This window comes from Maniola hyperantus, chromosome 24 (assembly GCF_902806685.2).
Source record: "Maniola hyperantus chromosome 24, iAphHyp1.2, whole genome shotgun sequence".
NCBI classification, from domain to species: Eukaryota; Metazoa; Arthropoda; class Insecta; order Lepidoptera; family Nymphalidae; genus Maniola; species Maniola hyperantus.
Window position 1 is genome coordinate 4268591 of NC_048559.1, and position 22218 is coordinate 4290808.

The 22218-nt window shown below is 37.5% G+C and overlaps 1 protein-coding gene across 3 annotated transcripts in view; it reads right to left on the reverse strand.

Annotated features, from left to right (window-relative positions):
- Positions 1-22218, reverse strand: part of ETHR (ecdysis triggering hormone receptor) — an 83108-nt gene that overhangs the window by 5129 nt on the left and 55761 nt on the right. For 2 of the 3 annotated variants that reach the window (XM_069506891.1, XM_069506892.1), the window contains exon 3: positions 21199-21379. In XM_069506891.1, the coding sequence (XP_069362992.1) occupies positions 21199-21379 (181 nt within the window). Of the gene's footprint in view, positions 1-5944; positions 7452-21198; positions 21380-22218 lie in introns of those variants that run through there. The other variant, XM_069506893.1, reaches the window with a different exon arrangement.

Consider the following 22218-nt stretch of genomic DNA (forward strand, 5'->3'; position numbering starts at 1 on the left):
TAAAAACATAAATCCACACGAACTAAGTTGCGTGCATTATCTACTTGCTATAGAAATAGTATCCCGGAGACAGACATATACTACTTTTTATCCTGGAAAATTACCTAAAGAATTCCCACGGGATTTTTAAAAACCTAAATCCACGCGTAAACAGTTTTTATTTATTTTTTCAGATACAAGGTAGCCCTTGATTGCAATCTCACCTGGTGGTAACTGATAATGCAATCTAAGATGGATGCGGGCTAACCTGGAATGTGTATGGCAGTTTTTATTAAACTCTTTGGTTTCTACACGGCATCGTACCGAAACGCTAACTCGCTCGGCGGCACGGCTTTACCGGTAGGGTGGTATGGTAACTATAGCCACGACTGAAACCTCCCACAAGACCAGACCAGAAATTTAGAAATTATCCAGTAGATTATAAGAAGTGCACTAGAATAGAAAAGTTTTTAGTCTAATAAAATTTTCAGTGAGCTTTCGAATCATAAAGTGACTGAGTGGTCTATCACTGGTTTGGAATCCTAAATGAACTAGTGAAAAATTCGGCGATTCATCTCGGTCCAATGTAGCGTGAACCACTATTTAACCCATTATTATTCGATAATTTCCGAATAAAAGGCTCAATACCGCCGCCATCGAACAATACTCTTATATCCCATTGTTGTTGACAATTACGCGCTTACGGTTACGAGTTATATTACGCGCTCGCCATATTTATGCCACGTTTTGCGTCGGTTATATTGTTATTTTGCTGTTTATTGCTATTGAAATAAAAGGCTTGGCGCAAACGGGCCACACGCCACATGGATGGCGATCCGCAGGCGCCATCTCCACAGACGAGGTAATCACGGCGACAGTCTCGCCATGTCACCAAATTCGATACAACTCTAGGCCAATTTCAAGACCCTCAATAGCTCAACGGTTAAAGGAGCGGACTAAAATCTGAAAGGTCAGCAGTTCAAACCCCACCCGCTGCACTACTGTCGTACTTACTCCTAGTACAAGCTTTGCGCTTAGTTGGAAGGGGAACTCGTCTCGTCGCGATTTCCTCTCCCGTGGAGATGGCGCCCGTCAAATGCGGCTTTTAAATGGCAGGCTTCTAATCTAAGACTGGCACGGGTCTACCAGTGCCAGGATCTGTCATGGCTGGCGTCACATAAAAAGGCTTTTGGAGATAGTGGTGGGTATGTATCTGCGCAAGGGTATTATATGGTTGCATTGCATTGCTCATACATTGGTGACTGAAGAGCGATTGCGCGGCGATATAAAGCTACGTCACCATGGCGCCTCACTTCTTACCACTAAAATAGATCGATAAACTGCACTCGCATAAAACACCCACTGCGCAGGTAAAACTCGTAATTAAATTACCTAATGAAAAACACTGCTCTTGAGGTTAGCTTTTTTTATTTGACGGCAAGTATAGGTATGCAGAAATTCCATCGCGACCCATATTATTTATATTTTTGGTTTAATTACGGCTACTTACACTAATACATGAAATATTTTAAAAATTTACTAAATGTAGTGAACATTTACAAGTAAACAGCATTTTCTTATAAACTTGGTTACAAAAATTAACAATAAATAAAAAATGCGAAAGTGCGCTTGTTTGTTGGTTTGCCCTTCAATCACGCCGCAACAGGGATCAACGTGATTTTTCGCATGATTATAGTTGAGGACCTGCCGGGTGACATACAAATAATATGAAAACTGTAATCCACCGCTTATCGCTTACGATACTGGTGTCATGTGTTCCGTTTGCGCAAGCCCTGTAGGGCCATCACAATTGTATAATGGTAAGCAATAAGTAACAGCCAAGTGACATTAAGGTCTATATAGGTCTTGCACGAAAACGATTTGCCATCGGAAATAATTCATCAGTATTCATAAATCATAATTATCATTATTCTATTCTGTCAGGAATCAGAATTAAATTAATGTTTTTCTGGAATAAATCAAGTAAGAATGGATTTAGGTATAGAGTTGAAAACAACGTGATATACCTAATAATAATATGACTGTAGTTGTATTTGTATTTTTTTGTGACTAAGTAGGTATTTAATGTGACTAATTTTATCAAAACTATGTACCTACACGTTGTTAGGTAGGTATATCATATCATATTATTTTATTTTTAATAGGCAGAATTTGGTTTGTAACATCTTCACTGTTTACCCATATCAATATCAATACTTATAATAAAACTGTAACAGGTCAAATTCTGTACATTGAAGATATACTTATAATAAAACTGTAACAGGTCAAATTCTGTACATTGAAGATATTTTGAAAATTTTTTTTCGAGGGCACTCTATAATCGATACTGAACACAAAACTGTAATTTTTTTCATTTATGTCTGTCTGTCTGTCTGTCTGTCTATCTGTCTGTCTGTATCACGGCCGCGCATCACGCTGAAACTACTGAATGGATTCCAATGAAACTTGGTACGATTTGAGGTCATACTATGAGGAAGAATATAGGATACTTTTTATCCCGAAATTCAGCATGGTTCCCGTAGGAGAGGGGATGAAAGTTAAAATGTATACTGAGTTGTAATTCATTAACGCGTAGTCCGATTTCATTCATTCTTTTTTTGTTAGAAAGGGGATATTTTAAAAATTGTTCCGTAAATATTTCAAGGTAATCGGTTTTTAACCGACTGTCAAAACTGAGGTGGTTCTTTTTTCTACATCGATTTTTTCGAGGTTTCTGGACCGATTTGCAAATTTTTTTTTTAAATCAACAAAAAAAGTTTTCGTGGTGGTCACATAAAAAATTCTGGATTCAACTCCTTAATCCTGATGCTGCAGGGTTACTGCCCGCCTGAGTTATCAAGATTCAGGAAGTGTTCATAGTGAATTCATATTGTAGGTACCAAGCAACGACTTTATTCTCAGACTTCAAGTCTCAACTTCTCAACCCTGATGATGTAGGGTACAGCACTCCTAAACTATAATGTTTCAGGAACTGCGGATGATGCAAAATTATTTTAGGTACCAAGCATAGGCTACATCATTGAACTTCGGATCCTAACTCCTCAATCCTGATGCTGCAAACTACTGAAGTCCTAAATCGTGGGGATTTTAGAATTTCTGATAGTGAATTGATATTTTAAAAAAAATTAAAAAATTTGAATCGACTGTTAGGCGGAACGAAGTTCGCTGGGTCAGCTAGTTCGCAATAAAGAAATTTGAAGTGAATTGAATTGTTATTTTGACACAAAAAAATAAACGTACGTAAAAAAAATCGGTCAAGTACGAGTCGGACTCGCACAGGAAGGGTTCCGTACCATCGTACAAGAAATAACATTTTTTTATATTTTTGGCAGCCATTTTAAATTTTGTATTATTTATTGTTAAAGCGGCAGTAGAAATAGACATAGGTACTGTTAAATTTTTAACTCTCTACGGACGGACGGACGGACGGACGGTCAGCGGAGGCTTATAGTAATAGGTTCTCATTAGCACACTTCGCATACGAGACCCTAAAAAAGTTAAAAAAAACAAATTTTATACCTAACCGAATAATACGAGCAAATTATTAAGTCGGTTTACTTTTAAGAAGTAAATAAAATTTCATACTACGTAGGTAGATATAGTACGCGCCAGGTCGAGATGGCGATCGGGGTATGAGGCGGGAAGGTAACGCCCCGCACACCCGCACGTCACCCGCGCTATTCCGCACCGCGATAGCGCGGGGGCTGTGCGGGTGTCCGGGGCGTTACTTTCCCGCTTGCCATCTCGACCTGTCGCGTACTATACGTACTGGTAACATCAAAGGCGTCAAAAAACAAGCTTCAAAACCAATATTAGCATAATGTGATTTTAAGTGCTTGCTTTTATATCACAAGCGAGATGAAAGTTACTAAGCTTCATAAATGCTAAAGGCTAATTCACATTATTACAGTCGCTGGATCCAGTAAACTTGTTCCAGTTCTGCGGGGAGATTCGCCTAGGTAGCGATAAGGCTGCCAAATTGTACCAACTTATAATTTTGCTTGCTTAAAACAGGCTGACTGATTGACTGACTGACTGATCTATCAACGCACAGCTCAAATCACTGGACAGATCAGGCGGAAATTTGGCATACAAACAGCTTTTATGACGTAGGCATCCGTTAAGAAAAGATTATTGAAAATTCAACCCCTAAGGGAGTAAAACAAGGGTTTAAAATTTGTGTAGTCCACGTGGACGAACTCGCGGGTATAAGCTAGTCCTGCAATAAAAAAAATTACCTGCTATTCAGTTAAAAATGTACGTGCGTGTGCAAACACTATACACCGAAATGAAACGAAATTAGCGATTTATTCCAGTCGCGTCACATTGGACATGTTAAGCAATTAAAAAAAATAGACTACCAATCCAGTAATCACTGCATTCATTCAATATACCATACATTACCTTAACATATTACACGTAGGATTACTCTGTTGAGCTGAAGCCTGGAAGCATCGCTCGTCTCAACTCATCGCCAGCCCACAATTGAATACGGGTCTCCTCTCATAACACGAATGGTTTTTTCATTCCGAGAGGAGATCCGTATGACATAGTTCAGCTCGCTGGCCAAGTGCGGATTGACATACTTCACACACTTTTGAAAACAATATGCAGAACTCTCAGTTATGCAGGTTTTCTCACATGCGGAATACCACTCGAATAATGTGAACAGGCCATAAGAACTTGCAAATTCAAGCTTTGAACCCACATTTTTTCGTCATAATATAAATAAAGGAAAATGTAATTTTTAACTAGTAATAGCAGTAAATCTTTATGTTGTTAAAAGAAATGTTAACATTCTAAAACTTAAACTTTAAAAGCTAGGCTATTCCAAGTTAGCTTTGAAGTGTCTCAAAACATTGCAAAGACTTAGAAATTCCGTCTGAAAGTGTTAAATCATTATTGACTGTCTATAAATCAAAAGTTTGTTATGGCTGCCTCAAATTAAGCGAACTTTGTCAGAGGGGCAAGGTCGATCCTAGTTGAACTAAGGGTGAGATCTGTAAAGCGCACTCTGACTTTGCTTAGACTTAAGACTGATTTAAAACGAGACAAAGCTATATCTTTCACATAAATCTGTCTCGTTTTAACTCAATCTTAAATCTGAGCAAAGTCAAAGTGCGCTCTATAGATCTCAGGCTTAGACCACGTTCACACGGCATTTGCACTTTTTTGCAGGAACTTTACCAAATACGAAGTGGCGCATACATTCCTCGCCGACCTGCGTTGCCTGCTAGGATTTTGGAGTGACTGGCTGGGGTGATCCGAAAGGGAGCCGTAACAGAGGTCTCAGGTACAACGGACGGCTACCCAAAAAAAGAAACCCAGGAAGAAAGATGAACAGGAAGAAGTGGCGCATACATTAAGTATTCACACGTTGTTTGTACCTACCTACTGCAAAAAAAACGTACACAGTTTTAACAGTGTGAACGGTTCCAATGTCAATGTATGCGCCGCTATGTATCCAATACGATTTATCCTGCAAAAAACGTGCGGTGTTGATGCCGTGTGAAACGAGACTCAAAATTATTGTAATGTGTGATCAGCTATGTTAATGCATTATAGAAGTAGATAGTCCTGCAATTTTGTGAAAACTAATGATATAAATACTGGTTTTATACTGAACTAGATGATGCCCGCGACTTCGTCCGCGTGGGAACTCTTTAATTTTCCGTGACCAAAAGTAGCCTATGTGCTTTCCCGGAATGTAAGCTATCTCTGTACCTACCAAATTTCATCAAAATCGGTTAAATTTTTGGGCCGTGAAAAGCTAGCAGACAGACAGACAGACACACTTTCGCATTTATAATATTATCAGTATGGATAACATTCCATGTAAAATTGCATCAAAAAGGAAGTTAATTTTGTTATAAAGTTAAGTATCATAGAAAATTAAACAGTTTTTAATTAATAACTTTTTATATAATTTGTATATTCAGTTAGGCTAATGCATGATTAGGCTCATGAGATACTCACAATTTTTTATCTAAGAATAAATATTTACTCATAAAACACTTATAGGTGTGCAATGTAACTGTAGAGGGTTTGCACATATTAATAGATTATTAAGAATATTTTCTAACTCAACAACAATATTATATCAAACCTCTATATAGTGACGGTTTTTCAAAAAGAAAAATACTGTTTCTTTACAATTTAAACAATTTCTTTTTTATATGAAATCCAAGATACGTAAAACTTTTCAAACTTCTACACGATTCGGTCTAGGAATGACAAATTGCTAACATATCTTATACAAAAACTCACAAACAAGACCACCAAGTTGGTGACTTGCGACAGTTTTATGAGTCAACTTTCATTACAATTTTTTTTATACAAACTATATCCATCACACAAAACTCTCTGGAAAATCATAATCTACACTCTTAGACTTCTGGAAGCCAACAACGCAATCTACTTTAATCTTTTGGTAAGAAACAAACTTTTTATTAGGGTCACCCTCCAAGCTTTTCGCTTTGGCGCTGTTTATTAAAACACTCCGCCTCAGCGATCCGTGGTTGCGATTAGATTGTTCGAGTTCAATATCCGGTCTATCTCTTGCGCTAATATTGGAATGTCCGATAAACTTTGCCGTATCACCTCTAGACTCTTTATTTGTACGATCACCTAAAACATCCGACACTTCGAGCATGCTTCCTTCGCTTTTCATTCGGTTTATCACTTTCGTTTTCGGGTTCGAGCAAACCGGAGCCGATTGTTGCCTTATAAACCTTTTATTCGGGAACATTCTGTTCAGGAAGTGATTCGTCTTCGCCGTTCCATCATCTTTGCTCTCTTTGCTTTCATATTCTGTATCGCTTTTATCTAAACTGCTTCTATGTGTGAATAGCTTCTTTAAACTATTCGTAGTTCGTGATAGGCTGCTACTAGTTGTCGAGCCGTTTGTTACGGTTCTCCGTACTCGTCTGTTTTGCGTTCTTTCCGACGATCTCTTATAACAAATGCACACTTTACAAAAACCGATACGAAATTTAGACGACATTAAATTGTATAAAATAGGGTTTATAGCCGAATTTATGTACAGCATAATTCTAGAAAAGTAAAGCAAGTTGTACCATTTTTCTGGACTGACATTTTCGGATATTTCAGAAGGAGAAATTATAATCCAAAGAACGAGTACTCTGTATGGCATTAGACAAAGAAAGAAGCACAGGACTACAGTACCAAGCATCAAAATAACTTGTTTTCTCGCTCTAGCGTTGTAAGGGTCTACTGTTTTATTTAGAACTACTTTAGATGCAGCTGTTATAAGATTCTTAGCGATAATAGTATAGAGGACAATGAGGATAACTAGGGGTAGAAGGTAAAGGAAGATGATGGTCATCACGAAGAACGTGTTTTGCCAAATGGTGACTGCCTGCGTGAGACACTGGTAGAAGGTGCCATCTGATCTTGTCACGGTGTGGAGCTCAACTATTCCCAGAATTGGGCTGAAAAAGAAGAGAAAATAAATGATAATAATCTTTGTAAATTGCATTCCAAAATTTAATATTAGTTACAATGTACATTTCGATATTGAGGTCTAATCTATCAATCTATAGCAGTGGCGGTGGTGGGTTTTGGCAGATAATAATATGAATTATACGTATTATAATATGATTTGAGCCACCATCGGCAGTTTTGTTCTCGTGGGATTTTAAAAAAACAGCCTTATTCCTTGTCTACATTAAAAAGGAAATCTGTGCAAAGTTACAGCTTTTAGCTACATGGGTTTGGAATTTGCGTTGATGTCAGTCAGTCAGTCAGCTTTTCCTTATATATATTTAGATAAAAAAGCTGACTTACTGATTGCCTTATCTATCAACGCACAGCTCAAACTAATGGACGGATTGGGCTGAAAGGCACTCATATAGCTATTATGACGTAGACATCCGCTAATCAAAGATTTTTGCGCATTCAATCCTTAAGGTGGTAAAATAGGAGTTTGAAATTTGTGTAGTCCATGCGGAAGAAGTCGCGGGCATAAGCTATTTAAATATTAAATAACGTTAGACCCATGTTTTTTTAGAAAGAACTAAAATGAGGAGTGTTGGATTCACATTTATGTAAATCTAGTCAACCATATTTCATACTGGAGTCCTGGGAACTGCTAACCTGGCAGAGATATTATGACAAGTGTCCGTTACAACGTTAGTTTTAGTTAACGCAAAAACCGAAACAGGTGTCTACCATTTTTACAGAATAATATATATTATACAAAATTCAAAAATATTTAATGAATATTTACGAAGTTCTAAGCTATTGTTTTGAGTCGTTGTTGTCGCAAAAACATAGTCACCCCAAGCGAACGGCTGTGAGCGAACGGGATGGCTAGCGTCAATCGTGCGCGCTCCCGCTTGCGCGGCTTGAATCAGCTGGTGCACGCGGTCATTCAACTAGGTATCCAAACTTGCAGGATTGTAAAGTTTTTTTTGGTCAAAATATAGCACGTTATAAAAATGATTGCAATTGATTCTGTTACTGATTCTGAACACACTACTTTCAGGTATATGCGTGTACTAAAACTAACGTTATATAGAATTATACATAAGTACCTACTATAATACAGATAAACCACACTATATTATTATTATTATAAGCCAAAACCCTTTTTTTGTGCTTTTTGTAAGAAGACTTTAAATTTGTTGTGTCGTAGCATAGGTGTAAAATATAAAATATGTACATGCAAACTCAGTAGTCCTAATAAACTTAATTAAAATAATATAAAAAGGAGTTCGAAAATACCGGTAAAAATTACCAGTTGTATTTAAAAAAGGTAAATTTGGGAAAAGATTAGACCACTTTTTTATTGCAATAATATTAATTATTATAGTTCTTATTCCAAAGCCCTCTATCCTAGCAATGCTAAGAAATATAAGTGCTATAAGCTAAGTATATTGTGTAATAAAACGATATCAGGATCGCAAACAAATAAAACACCTGCGAAACCTTTAGGTAAAAGGGACATTATATAAATGTGCTTATTATAAAGTAAAAGTGTATAATATTTATAGAAAGAGCCAGCGCGTGCCAGAACTTCGTTATTCTATAAAAGCTGCAAGTCTCCCTGCGTATTATCCCCAGCACAGGGAGGAACGATCAGCGACTATGAAGTATGGATCATGGTGGCTTTGGGAGATAACAGGTAATAAATGTGTAAAAAATCTTACGTCAAACTATAAAGTTTGTCATATTTCTTCGGAATAGTATTAGAAATCACGTCATGCATAGGTATAATATATAATGCCCTGTATAATATGGTGGCAACCCCCTGCCAGACACCCTTTAAGGGTGTCTGACAGGCGGTTGCAACGTCACTAAGTGTCTGCCAATGCATGTGTGATTTCTAATACTATTCCGAATAAAATATTAAAAAAAACTTTATACTATGACGTAAGATTTTTTACACCTTCATTACCTGTTGTCTCCCTAAGTTACCATGATCCCAATTTCATAGCTGCTGATCGTTCCTCCCTGTGTTTTCTTTATCTTTTATAAAATAACGAAGGTCTGGCACGCGCTGGCTCCTAGCCTATTAATATAAAATGAAAAAAAATATGAAAGTGAAAGAATTGTGCGGAAAAGCTTACATAATGTGCTTAAAAACATTGAAAGCGTTTCGTACATAACAGCTATATATAATTTGAAATATGTACGAACCTTGTTTTACAAAGGGTTCTATTCTTTTTTTAACGTCTAAAGCCTTATAGAAACCAAATCCGAAACACTTTAACGTAAAAGTGTAAAATGAACACTTATTTAATATTGCACTTTTCAATGTAAAATTAACATAAAAGTGTAAATGGTTCATGAATTAATAGTTTTATCGTAAAACGGGTAATTACTACTTACAAAATACGAGTAAATACAACTTTATGAAGTCATAATATTATTGAACAAAGTAACAGCCTTCTTTCATTTATTTGCTTTTTAATTTTACCTAACTATGATTTTTGTCAAAAAATTTGGTCGAGACTTTTGAGCAATTTTTTTCTGAATACTTACCGAAGTCAATACTAACTTATGCAAAAAAGCTACATTTTTAAGATGTTTAAATTTAACTTATGGTATTGTAACCTTACTTTAAAAACTTAATCGTAGCTTAACAAAGCTGCAGTTAAGGTAAGCCTATCTTCACAGCTCGAAGGAAAAAGCAAGAACCAAATCTATATTCATTTGCCTAGTCGTTTTTGTCTCAACTGATTGAAAATCTAATATCGTTGACCACAATATGGCGCAAAACTCCCTCACGAGAGGGATATTGCCCCTAACGCCTTGCTATCTATTACTTGAAAACGGAAACAATATCTCAGACGTCCGTAACTAGTAACTAAGTATATAACTATAGTATATAGTGACTTGTTAGATACAGAGTACTCAAAAGTCAAAGTCAGAAAAGTTTATTAAAAAATACGAATATACTAATATTATAAATACGAAAGTGTTTTTCGTATTTATAATATTAGCATGGATAATAGTAATCGTAAGTTTTGTTTAGAAATCTCTACCTAAAAATCTAAATCTAGGTGTTTGTCATCCATACTTCCATAATAATTATAAATGTGTCCTGTCTGTATGTCTGTCTGCTAGCTTTTCACGGCCCAACAGTTTAACCGAATTTGATGGTTACAGAGTTAGCTTACATCCCGGGGACGGACAAAGGCTACTTTTTATCCCGGAAAATTAAATAATTCCCACGGGATTTTTAAAAACCTAAATCAACCACAAAGTCGCGAGCGTCATCTAGTAAGTTATATATAACTTTATAAGCTATCTATAAAATAAATAATAGATACATAAATAGTTAATATATAATAATTCTTTCAGAGTTATGTCTGAAGCAAATAAAATATCACTTGTTTTAACGTGAAAGGAAAACATCGTGAGGAAACCTGCATGCCCGAGAGCTCTCCATAATGCTCTCAAAAATGTGTGAAGTATGCTCATCCGCGCTTGGCTGGCGTGGAGGACTAAGACCCTTCTCATTTTGAGAGGAGACCTGTGCTCAGTAATGGGCCGGTGATGAGTTGAGATGCAGATGATGAATATAAGGACCCTCGTTACTTAACTTTAACTGACGGTAAATTAATACTGCTTTTGTATAAAATAATATTCAAATAACATCTACAACGTTTCTACTCTGTATGAATAAAGAGTATGTATTAGAGATTCTGCGGAACAGTAGTTTATTTGTAAGGCCGACATTCAATGTTTCGTTTCGCGTTTATTGCAGCTTTCAAACTCCGATAAAGGTTTGCCCAATAGGGTTACCATGCTGAGAAACTTTGAGACCAGTCCTAATAATATTAGCAGTGCTTTCACCATTGTGATCGCTACCAGTTTTAGAGTTCCGTGGCAATTTTAGTGGCAATGGGCAGGTCATGTCTGTCGCAGAACCGACGGCCGATGGGGCATGTTCTGGAGTGGAGACCACGTACCGGTAAGCGCAGTGTAGGATGACCACCAGCCCGCTGGACCGATGACCTGAAGAAGGTGAGGGGAGCAGGTGGATGAGGAAGGCGGAGAATCGTGTTTGGTGACCCGCTCTTGGAAAGGCCTTTGTTTAGCAGTGAACGCATACAGGCTGATGGAATGGAATGATAAAACTCGTGGCTCCCAGGTAGAAATATGATAGTGTCATTGTTTGTGCAAAGGATCGACGTGATTTCCATGGATATAGTTAAAGACCTGGATAGTGACCCACTTTTTATCCCGAAAAATCAAAGAGTTGCCACGGATTTTTAAAACCTTAGTCCTCCTACCTATCATCTATTATCTAGTACTATTCCTACGAGCTTAGTTACCGCAACAGAGTTTTATTATTATGTAGACCTAAACCAACATCCTACATTATAATAGCCTGGTTTGTTTGTTTACAATAAACAAAGCTTTGAAAAACAGATTTGGAACAATCACAGCTGTTTCAACCCCAACCGTTTAGCTATACTCGATACAAAATGACTCCTTACGCGCAATTTTAACTCTATTAGTCAACTGTCGTGTCAAAAGTACGGTTCACCTTTAAAATAAGGAATAAAATCGTACTTTTGACATGAAATTCGACACAAAAAGTTAAAATGGCGCGTGAGGAGTTACATTTTACGCGTTATACATATAGCATTGTTAAGAGTCTGTATAATTATAAAGATAGTTCTTGTTAGTTGCTGTCCGTAGTCCTGATTTCGTAATAAAATTCTCGGTCACCCGATGTTAACTTTAATAGATTTATAGTGACCCCAAAAAGGGTTCTCCAATAAGAATCCTGTATTAGACCCCAACAAAATATAGTAAGACATACGCGTAGGACAAAGGTGTTTTGTTTTGTTTTTCTTTATACTATTCTAAGTAACATTAAGACTTTAAATAATGGGAATAAATTGAATCACGAGTATATAAACCCACGTGGTTATTCTAAAATCGGGCTGAAATCTGGCATGCAGATAGCTATTATGACGTAGATATCCGCTAAGAGTCCCCGCAGACCACAAACTGTTTATCGGCCGATAGTTTGGTCGGTTTCTTAATCAGTATGAAGATGTATGTAAGTGCGCAAATTATAACGATTCCATCTTCATACTGATTAAGAAACCGACCAAACAATCGGCCGATAAAAAGTTTGTGGTCTGTGGGGACTCTAAGAAAGATTTTTTTTAAATTCAACTTATATAGAAGGTTCTTCACCAGGTGGCCATTCCAGCACCTTGAGCTTCGCGACTCATTGAGCTTTATCAGTTTATTTGGTTTCTTATACGTATCACATTATTTCGTCGACGATTTGATTATCTTGACTTGAGATAAGAATACCTTTTTAAAAGTTAGCGCTTGACTGCCATCTTACCTGGTAGTAAGTGATGATGCATAGAGCCGTAATGTCGTCACTGGCAACATGCTACGGTTCGAACTTCAAAGTTATGTTATGTTACTAGCTTATACCCGCGACTTCGTCCGCGTGGACAACACAAATTTTGAATCCCTATTTTACATGCTTTTAGAAACATGTAAAATAGGGGTTCAAAATTTGTGAGCAACTTGCAGTACCGTTGACAAAACTGTCGGTAGAGTACGCGTATCGTGTTTTGAATGATTGCATAATTCACACAATTTATTTCGTTTTTGTTTGTTATTGTTGTTAAGTGTTTTGTGAATTTGTTTTAGTTGTTGTTTCCTTTTTGGGTTAAAGATGAGTAGGAAAATAATTAATAGTCGTGCTCGTGAGTTTATTATTAAAGTAGACAATTATTTTGCAAAAGAGGATTCAAAAATATTACTTCAGAATATCACTCAATCGCTTAAAAATGCCTCTCACACCTGTCAAGACGTGATTATTTCTATAGCTGTTTATAGCTGTTACTCTTCATCTATGTCATTGATTGACACGACCTAAACATTAAAGCATAGATCATATAGATATAGGTAAGTATTATTTTTCGTTTTTAGTGGTGTTAGTAATTTAGCGCCATCTATGAAAATTCGAACGTTTGCTAGAAACTTCCTCATTGCATCAGTGTTCCGTTTTTACTTGCGAGTAAGGAACACTAAACGAGTAAAAAAAACACAAACCTAGTTGATTTATTAATTTTCTCTTCATTTTAGTCGATGACATACTTCTGACATTTGTGACAGATGTCAATCGAAAAATAACTTTTATTTACATTGGTAATTGCTATTGATACTGAATAAGCAGACGAACGGCCGCACGAATTGGAAATATTTGAATAACAACTGGAAATGTTTGAATAACAATTGAACGGTTGTTTTTGTTTACTTTGGTGTTTCAGTTTCATATTCCAAAAATTAAATGGTGAAATTGTGTCCAAAGTTTCTCGTAATATAAATATCTAGACTAGACTTTAAGCAATTTCTAGACGCAATTATAAAGTCAACGAATTACCAATTCTATCACGCCTTTTTTTTTATTGCTTGCATAGGTAATATAGTTTTCAGCAAGATTATGGTATAGTACGCGGCAGAATGTAATGTACATCGGCCTTTAGGATGACACTTCGGCTTTGTAGAGCGTTGTCTCTGTCACTCATACCTATATGACGTTTTGTCGGTGTCAATGACAGAGACAATGCTCTACAAATCCGCTATCTCCTTCTAAAGGTCGATGTACTTTACTTTCTGCCGCGTACTGTACCTACTTACAAGAAGCCATTTTATTAAACTCCATAAGTGGTAATGTGACAATATAAGAAGATATTATCTCAATGCATCGTGATCAAACCATCACCGGCTCAATACAGGCCTCCTCTCAGAGTGAGAAAGGATTTGACCATAGAAGTGCGGATTGGCAGATTTCACACACCTTTGAGAACACTATAATATATGGAAAACTCTCAGGCGTGCAGGTTTCCGCACGATGTTTCCCTTAAAACCGTTAAAACAAATTGGTTTTTTTTTATTCGTTATAGGCGCACGCATTTAATTACTTAAAACGCATATTACTCCGAAAAATCAGAGGTGCGTGCTCGGGATTGAACCCCTGAGATTTAACTGATTTCAAAGAGGTGAAATTAAAGCCCTGATTACCTACGCTTGATTATATTAGCCGCCCGGTTTCGCTAGTGTAAAATTCCTTAAAATCCTTACTTAATGGAGGTCTACGTAATTGAGAACATCCTTTTTTAACATATACGTACGAGTATATTATATGTTATACTCAAACCGAAAGCCGAAATGTCGGCACATCATGGTTGACCTAGGCAATCCTCAATCCAGGTCCAAACCAAAAAGTTCATAATATAGTCAATTTTGTGCCTACAATAACTGTATATATAAAATTCAAAATCCTGACTGACGGACTGACTTATATAATAATATATCAACACCACATCAACACACAGCCTAAACCGCTGGCCGCTAGAGACATGAATTTGGAGAGTGTGTTTTTTCTAGAGTAGGTATCTACTAAGAAAGGATTTTTCGAAATTCCACCCCTAAGTGGGTTAAATGGGGGGTTGAAATTTATGTAGTCCACGCGGACGAAGTCGCAAACATTAAGCCAGTCATAGATAAAGATATGAAAAATCACGCAAAAGTTAGGTGCAAATAATTTTTATCCACGTAAGGCACTCCGTCCACTGTATTAAATGTTTTGAGAATAAATTACGTTTTACATATACCTACGACTTTATATTAAACAATATCAGTGTTTAATATCAAAATAAAGTCGTACATTATTAAAATAGCTGTATAATACTCTTTATTTCGGTTCTTTGCTCGTGTTTTTGTAGACGACAAAGGTATTTTCGGGGTAACACCGTTATTGCATTGCTAAGAATATTATAGAAGTGCTGTTCTATTGTAATATTAGCATAAGATGGCTATTGAAGCTAGTTTGTTCTGCAAACTAAACCAATTATACGAGTTTAAGTTTTGATTTTGATGGTTGATGATGATGATGATACAGTACGAGACCGATCGAGATAGCAATCGGGGTGGGGACGCCTCGCACACCCGCACAGCCCCCGCGCTAACCCAGTGCGGAATAGCACAGGTGACAGGCGGGTGTGCGGGGTGTCCCCCCGTCTCATACCCCGATTGCTATCTCAACCTGTTGCGTACTATAGATACCTAGTCAAAATAGTGAGCGTTTCAAGGTAGGTATAATAAAGTATAAATATATACATATTTTGCGGCTCACTTAATTAACTTCACGGAATGCCTGTTCATTGATTTCACATCAAAAGGAATGAATACTTAAATTTTTTAGTAGGTATTAAAAACCGCCTAACCTACAGTACGGACAGAACAGACAAGGTGTTCCTCGCATAAGTACCGATGCTGGATTTGAGTTGAAATAACCTTACTTCTTTAAGTAAGTAAATACCAGGATATAGTCCCACCGCAATTGAATGTTAAACATTTTGTGGATGCAACCAACAGAACTTGCGCTCGATGTAGACGCCGATAAACTTATAGTCCGCGACAGGTCGAGATGGCAATAGGGGTATGAGGCGGGGAAACGCCCAGCACACCCGCACGTTACCCGCGCTCGCTCGCACCGGATCAGCGCGGGGGCTGTGCGGGTGTTCGGGGCGTTCCCTTCCCGATTGCTATCTCGACCTGTCGCGTACAACATGTGTCGCAATTCGGCCCCAAGTTGGCAACTCAGTTTAACTTTGCTCTTGATTTCTCGGAAAACTACTTGGATTTTGTTGTTGCCGTCTCTTGATTAGATACATAGGGAATACACTGCTCTTATCCAGGATTGTTGTTATTTAAATATCCAGGATTATTTTTGGAATTCCGAACCAGTGGTAAATTAAACTAGTTAATGATTCAAAAGCATAAAAATGGGCAAATGGGCAAAGTCATAACTGCGTTTTACATTTCATTTTCCTTTAACGTAACAATTTTATTTTTAAAAAACTAGCTGATGCCCGCGACTTCGTCCGCGTGGATATAGGTTTTCAAAAGCCCATGGGAACTCTTTTATTTTCCGGGATAAAAGAAGGCAGGTCATGCCTGTCGTAGAGGTGATGGCCGTTCGAGCCGGAAAGTCCTTGAGTGGAGACCGCGTAGGTAGGCAAGCATAGTGTGGGACGCCCTCCAGCACGATGGACCGACGATATAAAGAGGCTGGCGGGAAGTGGCTGGATGAGGAAGGCTGAAGACCGGGTGTGGTGGCGCTCTTTAGGGAAGGCAGTCCAGCAGTGGACGTCCGCAGGCTGATGATGATGTAAAAAATCACGTTGATCCGTTGCATCCCTCACACGTCCCTATCCGTCTTCTCCACTCTTGTCTCGCTGGCGAATAAGTTTGGAATAGAATAAGATTTCGATGGAGTGCGTGGATTTTTGTAAACGGAGTTCAATCATGTAGTCGTGGTTTGGTGCAATAGTAAATGGTACACTATTAATTCACCATCAACAGTTCCTAAAAACCCATAGATTAGGAGTGCAGTACCCTGCAGCATCAGTATTGAAGAGTTGGAACTTGAAGTTCAATAATGGTATATATGTTTGGCATCTACAATATTATTTCACAATCAACAGTGGCTTAGGAATGCAATACCCTGCATCATCAGGGTTGAAGATTTGGAATATGGAGTTGAATCATGAAGTCGTTGCTTGGTAGGTACGTAAGCCATAGTTTATACTAAGCGTAACTTTTATACCAATTCAACATCGACTATTCTTTGAAAAGAGCATCCGACTATTCGTAAGTACTTGTAAAAGTTTATTCGAATAAAAAAGATTTTTATTTTATTTTATTTTTAACCGACTTCAAAAAAGGAGGAGGTTCTCAATTTGTCGAGATCTTTTTTTTTTTTTTTTTATGTTTATTTCTAAAATAGCTGATTCAAATCTAGAATTACAGTAGCTACCCGTCATCATGAAGATGATGGTTGAGAAGTTGGCACTTGAAGTTTGATCATGTATAGAACGCGATAGGTCGAGATGGCAATCGGGGTGGGTATGCGCTAAGCCGGTGTGGGGGTGTGCGTGGCGTTCGCGTCCCCAAGCCTCATAACCCAATTGCCATCTCGACCTGTCGCGTACTATATCTAGTCGTTGCTTGGTAGTGTACCTACCTATTAATTCTAATTTTGACTACCTCCCTGGCACAGTGGTAAGCGCTGTAGCACGGTAATGTTGTAGTCTTATCAATGGAAGGTCCAGGTTCGATTCCCGGCAGTGTCAGTTACGAATTTTATAAATTCTAAATTTCCTCTGGTCTGGTCTGGTCTGGCTTCGGCCGTGGCTAATTACCACCCCACTGGCGAAGTCGTGCCGCTATGCGATTTAGCGTTCTGGTACGATGCCGTGATCATAGACCGTATGTCTATTCGTCTATGCCTAGATAAGTTCGATAAATCGCACACGCCAGCTTAAGCTGAGCTGTACGTTTAAAGATTCCTGTACATTCCGGGTTTCAAGTTAAATGTACCTAATTGATGATTGTAATGTCTGTAATTCCTAAACTACAAAAATAAAAATATTAAAAAAACCGACGTCCAAAAACACTACAAAGTAAAAAATAACTTTTATTTCTACACGTGTATATAATATGTCGAAGACGGGCGAGCTTCACGCTTTGATTTCTAGTTTCTTGTATTATGCTCGCCCGACTTCATACATTCATACACGTGTAGAAACAAAAGTTATTTTTTACTTTGTAGTGTCTTTGGAAGTCGGTTTTTTAACGTTTTTATTTTATTTTAAGCTTGTTAGTGTAAGTAGTTATTGCTTGGTACCTAAAATATCAATTCACCAGCAGCATCAGGATTGAAGAGTTGAGACTTGGAATTCAATAACATAGTCTATGCTTGGCATTTACAATATTATTTCACCAGGAACAGTTCCTGAATCTTTATGGTTTTGGAGTGCTGTACCCTGCATCATCAGGTTAGAGTATTTCGGACTGGGAGTGTCATCGTGAAGCCGTTGCTTGATACCTAAAATATAAATTCACTATCAGAAATTCTAAAATCCCCACGATGTAGGACTTTAGTACTTTGCAGCATCAGGATTGAGGAGTTGAATCCAAAAATTTTTATGTGACCACCACGAAAACTTTTTTTGTTGATTTAAAAAAAAAATTGCAAATCGGTCCAGAAACCTCGAAAAAATCGATGTAGAAAAAAGAACCACCTCCTTTTTGACAGTCGGTTAAAAACCGATGACCTTGAAATATTTACGGAACAATCTTTAAAATATCCCCTTTCTAACAAAAAAAGAATGAATGAAATCGGACTACGCGTTAATGAATTACAACTCAGTATACATTTTAACTTTCATCCCCTCTCCTACGGGAACCATGCTGAATTTCGGGATAAAAAGTATCCTATATTCTTCCTCATAGTATGACCTCAAATCGTACTAAGTTTCATTGGAATCCATTCAGTAGTTTCAGCGTGATGCGCGGCCGTGGTACAGACAGACAGACAGACAGACAGACAAAAATGAAAAAAATTACAGTTTTGGGTTCAGTATCGATTATAGAGTGCCCTCGAAAAAAGATTTTCAAAATATCTTCAATGTACAGAATTTGACCTGTTACAGTTTTATTATAAGTATTGATGATTGATACAGTTTTATTATAAGTATTGATTGATTGATGATAAAAATGGCGAGCAAACGAGCAGGCTAGTCACCTGATGTTACCTCATATAAGTGATTACCGCCGCCCATGAACATTTGCAGCACCAGAGGAACCACCAATGGGTTGCCAGCCTTTCAGGAATTTGTTGGTCCGCCCCTAGAATTGAACCCCATGTTGTGATCTAATGGGAACACCGCCGAAGGGTGTTGAATAAACTAGCTTGAATTAAATAGCTCTCAAAACGGAATAGGTACTAGCCACGTAAAGTCCAAATTAAAAACGTAATTTATATTCCCTTACTGAAGCCTGTTGGCTGTAATACACACATTGCACGCCTAAAATATTCCATTCTAGAACCTAGAAGTTTAAAAAGGAACTGTATGCTTTTTAATTTATAGACTAGCGCTTGACGCCTATCACGATATTTAACGGCACACTTTCGTGTGGTTTTTGTGACACTGAATAAAAATAACATATTATTTTATACTAATAAATAAATAAAAATACGCGACTGTTACCGGTATATCTGATTAAAGTCCACTTTAAATGACTGATTGCAGATGGCCTAGAAATATAAAAAAAAACAGTCGCTTAGGTGTGCGCGAATAGATTAGCTCGTGTGTTAGCGTCGTGGACACTCCCGCATCGGGTCCCGCATCCTTCGTTCATGACGCGCAGATATAGGTGGTTTAATAAGGCAAGATTGAAGCTACGACCAGAGTTTTAATAATGCCTTACTAAATATAAATCCCGCAAATTGCTATTGCGCTGGGACCATGTCTCATTGACATCGAAATAGAAATATACCATCAGCTCGAAACTTCAGTCTAGTGCTGACGTCACTAAAATGGCGGCCACGCGCATTAGCAATTTGCGGGACTTATACCGCTCTTAAAACATACTTCTTAAGTTATAGTAGCTACGTTTAGCAGTCAATTATGTTCTTGGTAGCTCTGATAAACCAGCCGCGGGTAGATAATGTCAAGCATTTATAGAATATTAAGCATTTGTACCTAGCAAGTCATATGTTGCTTATGAGACAAGTTCTCATACACGGATTGTAAGGCAGTGTATGATCAAGTTTGAGGTTCCCGGTTTCCACTGACGTCACACAGAAAGCTAATACGTCTAGATGTGACGTAACTTTTTTGAAGACGTACTTACAATAAAACGCAAAATGCCTAGGTACTCACCTGTTGATCGAATAGTTGATCAATTTATTGAAGAGCCTCTTACCAAATCTTGGATTAAATCTTAAACTACGAGTCAATTGCTTAAAATAGGTACCTACCTATTGGAGTTATAACCATAGCGAATTCTAATCCATACTTCAAACTTATATTATAAAAAAATGCGAAAGTGTGTCTGTCTGCTAGCTTTTCACGGCCCATCCCTCTTAGCGATTTTTACAAAATTTGGTATGAAGATATTTTGCATTCCGGGGATTACTATATAAGCTATTTTTTATCTCGGAAAATCAAAAACATAAATCCACGTGGATAAAGTCGGGGGTATCATATTTTATTCACTACGCATCAATGCACCGTACGCATCGTACTATTCAATTACTTCTTGAAAAGATTGGTATTTAATAGTAATTTCTTGAAGAAGTAATTCAATACATTACTTCGATATTTCAGAAGTTACTAAAGAAAGTAGAAAGAAAGTCAAGCAGCAAACAACGCGTGGCATCTACTTCGTAATTTGGCGTAGTACGTGCTACGATCCTACCTATTTCGTAGACGTAGAAGCGAAAATCTACGACGTAGAGTAGCTCTCGAAATCTGATAAAAATTGGTCTCTTGTTCTTTTAAAACTGGAGTTATGGACATACTAACCTCAAATTCAAGCAGTCAAGGACATCTCAAGGTCATAATAAAAATTTAAAATGCAGCATGTTTCTCGATGCAAACAGCCGTGATAGTTCATAAATAATGCACTACCGTCTGAAACTTTTGAGTCATGCCATACCTTTGCACTTGTTGTACACGAACCTAGTAAACAAGGCGGCGAAGAACCACGCAAGTGCGCATAATATAAATGCTCGAATTTTGGTAAAGCCGGTCCGTGGTGGTTCCCAGAAGATGAACAAGTGCTTGAAAGCAGTATTTTTAGTCTACCATACCTTCAGACTTGTTGTACACTAACCTAGTGAACAAGGCAGCGAAGAACCACGCAAGGGCACATATTAGTGTTGCTCTTGTCTTCGTACAAACATAGCCGGCTCGCAAAGGCTCGCAGATGGCGTAATAGCGCTCGAAGCTTATCGCTAAGATGGTCAACACAGACGCGTGCGCAACTGTTAGCTCGACGAACGGGACTGCCAAACCTGAAACAAATAAGAATAATATCACGATCTAAATTATTTTAAATACATACAAATCCAAAATTCTTAAAACGCTCTGACTTAGTAGTTAGAGCGTCGCATCGGGCGCGATCCCGTAGCTTAGTAGCTACGGTTACGGTTGAGCTGTGCGTTGATACTGGATAGATTAGTCAGTCAGTCAGTCAGTCAGACGTTTAGTCGGTCTCAACGACAAAGACAATGCTCTCCAAAATCTTTGAGGTACATTAATTTCTGTCGCGTAGCTGTACGTATTAGAAACGAGGAAGCTTACTTACATTCTTGTAAGTAGTACGACCAATTGGCAATTTAATTATTTAACCAAGTCATTGATTTTGAATAGATTAACAAATCGTTATAGTTTTTTTGCAAACAAAAATAAAATCAACCATCTAAGTATAAATACTACATATTCTATACACGAGTAGAAAGTTTCTAGTTTCAATTTAGTTGCGAAATGTGTTAATTTCAGCATGTGACCACTATCATAAAATGGGATTTTAACTGTATTCGGTGTCCTATAAATTTTGCCCGTATGTATCGATAATCTTAATGGCTATGATAACTTTAAACTGTGTCTAGTTTTCGGCTGGTTTACGAATATATTATTGTGTAGGGCATCGGTAGCGATAATATACTTTCCCACAATTTCTATAGGCTTTATTTGGAAGACCCAAACCAATTATAATAACAATCTAGATTAAATTTTTCGTCAATGTAATTATTTTTGTCCCATAAATCTGATTCAAGGCTATTACGAAAATGTATTCAGTATTTGTGTAAAAGAGCGGTTTTTCTCAGTAAAATATTGTTTCCCCCGTCGG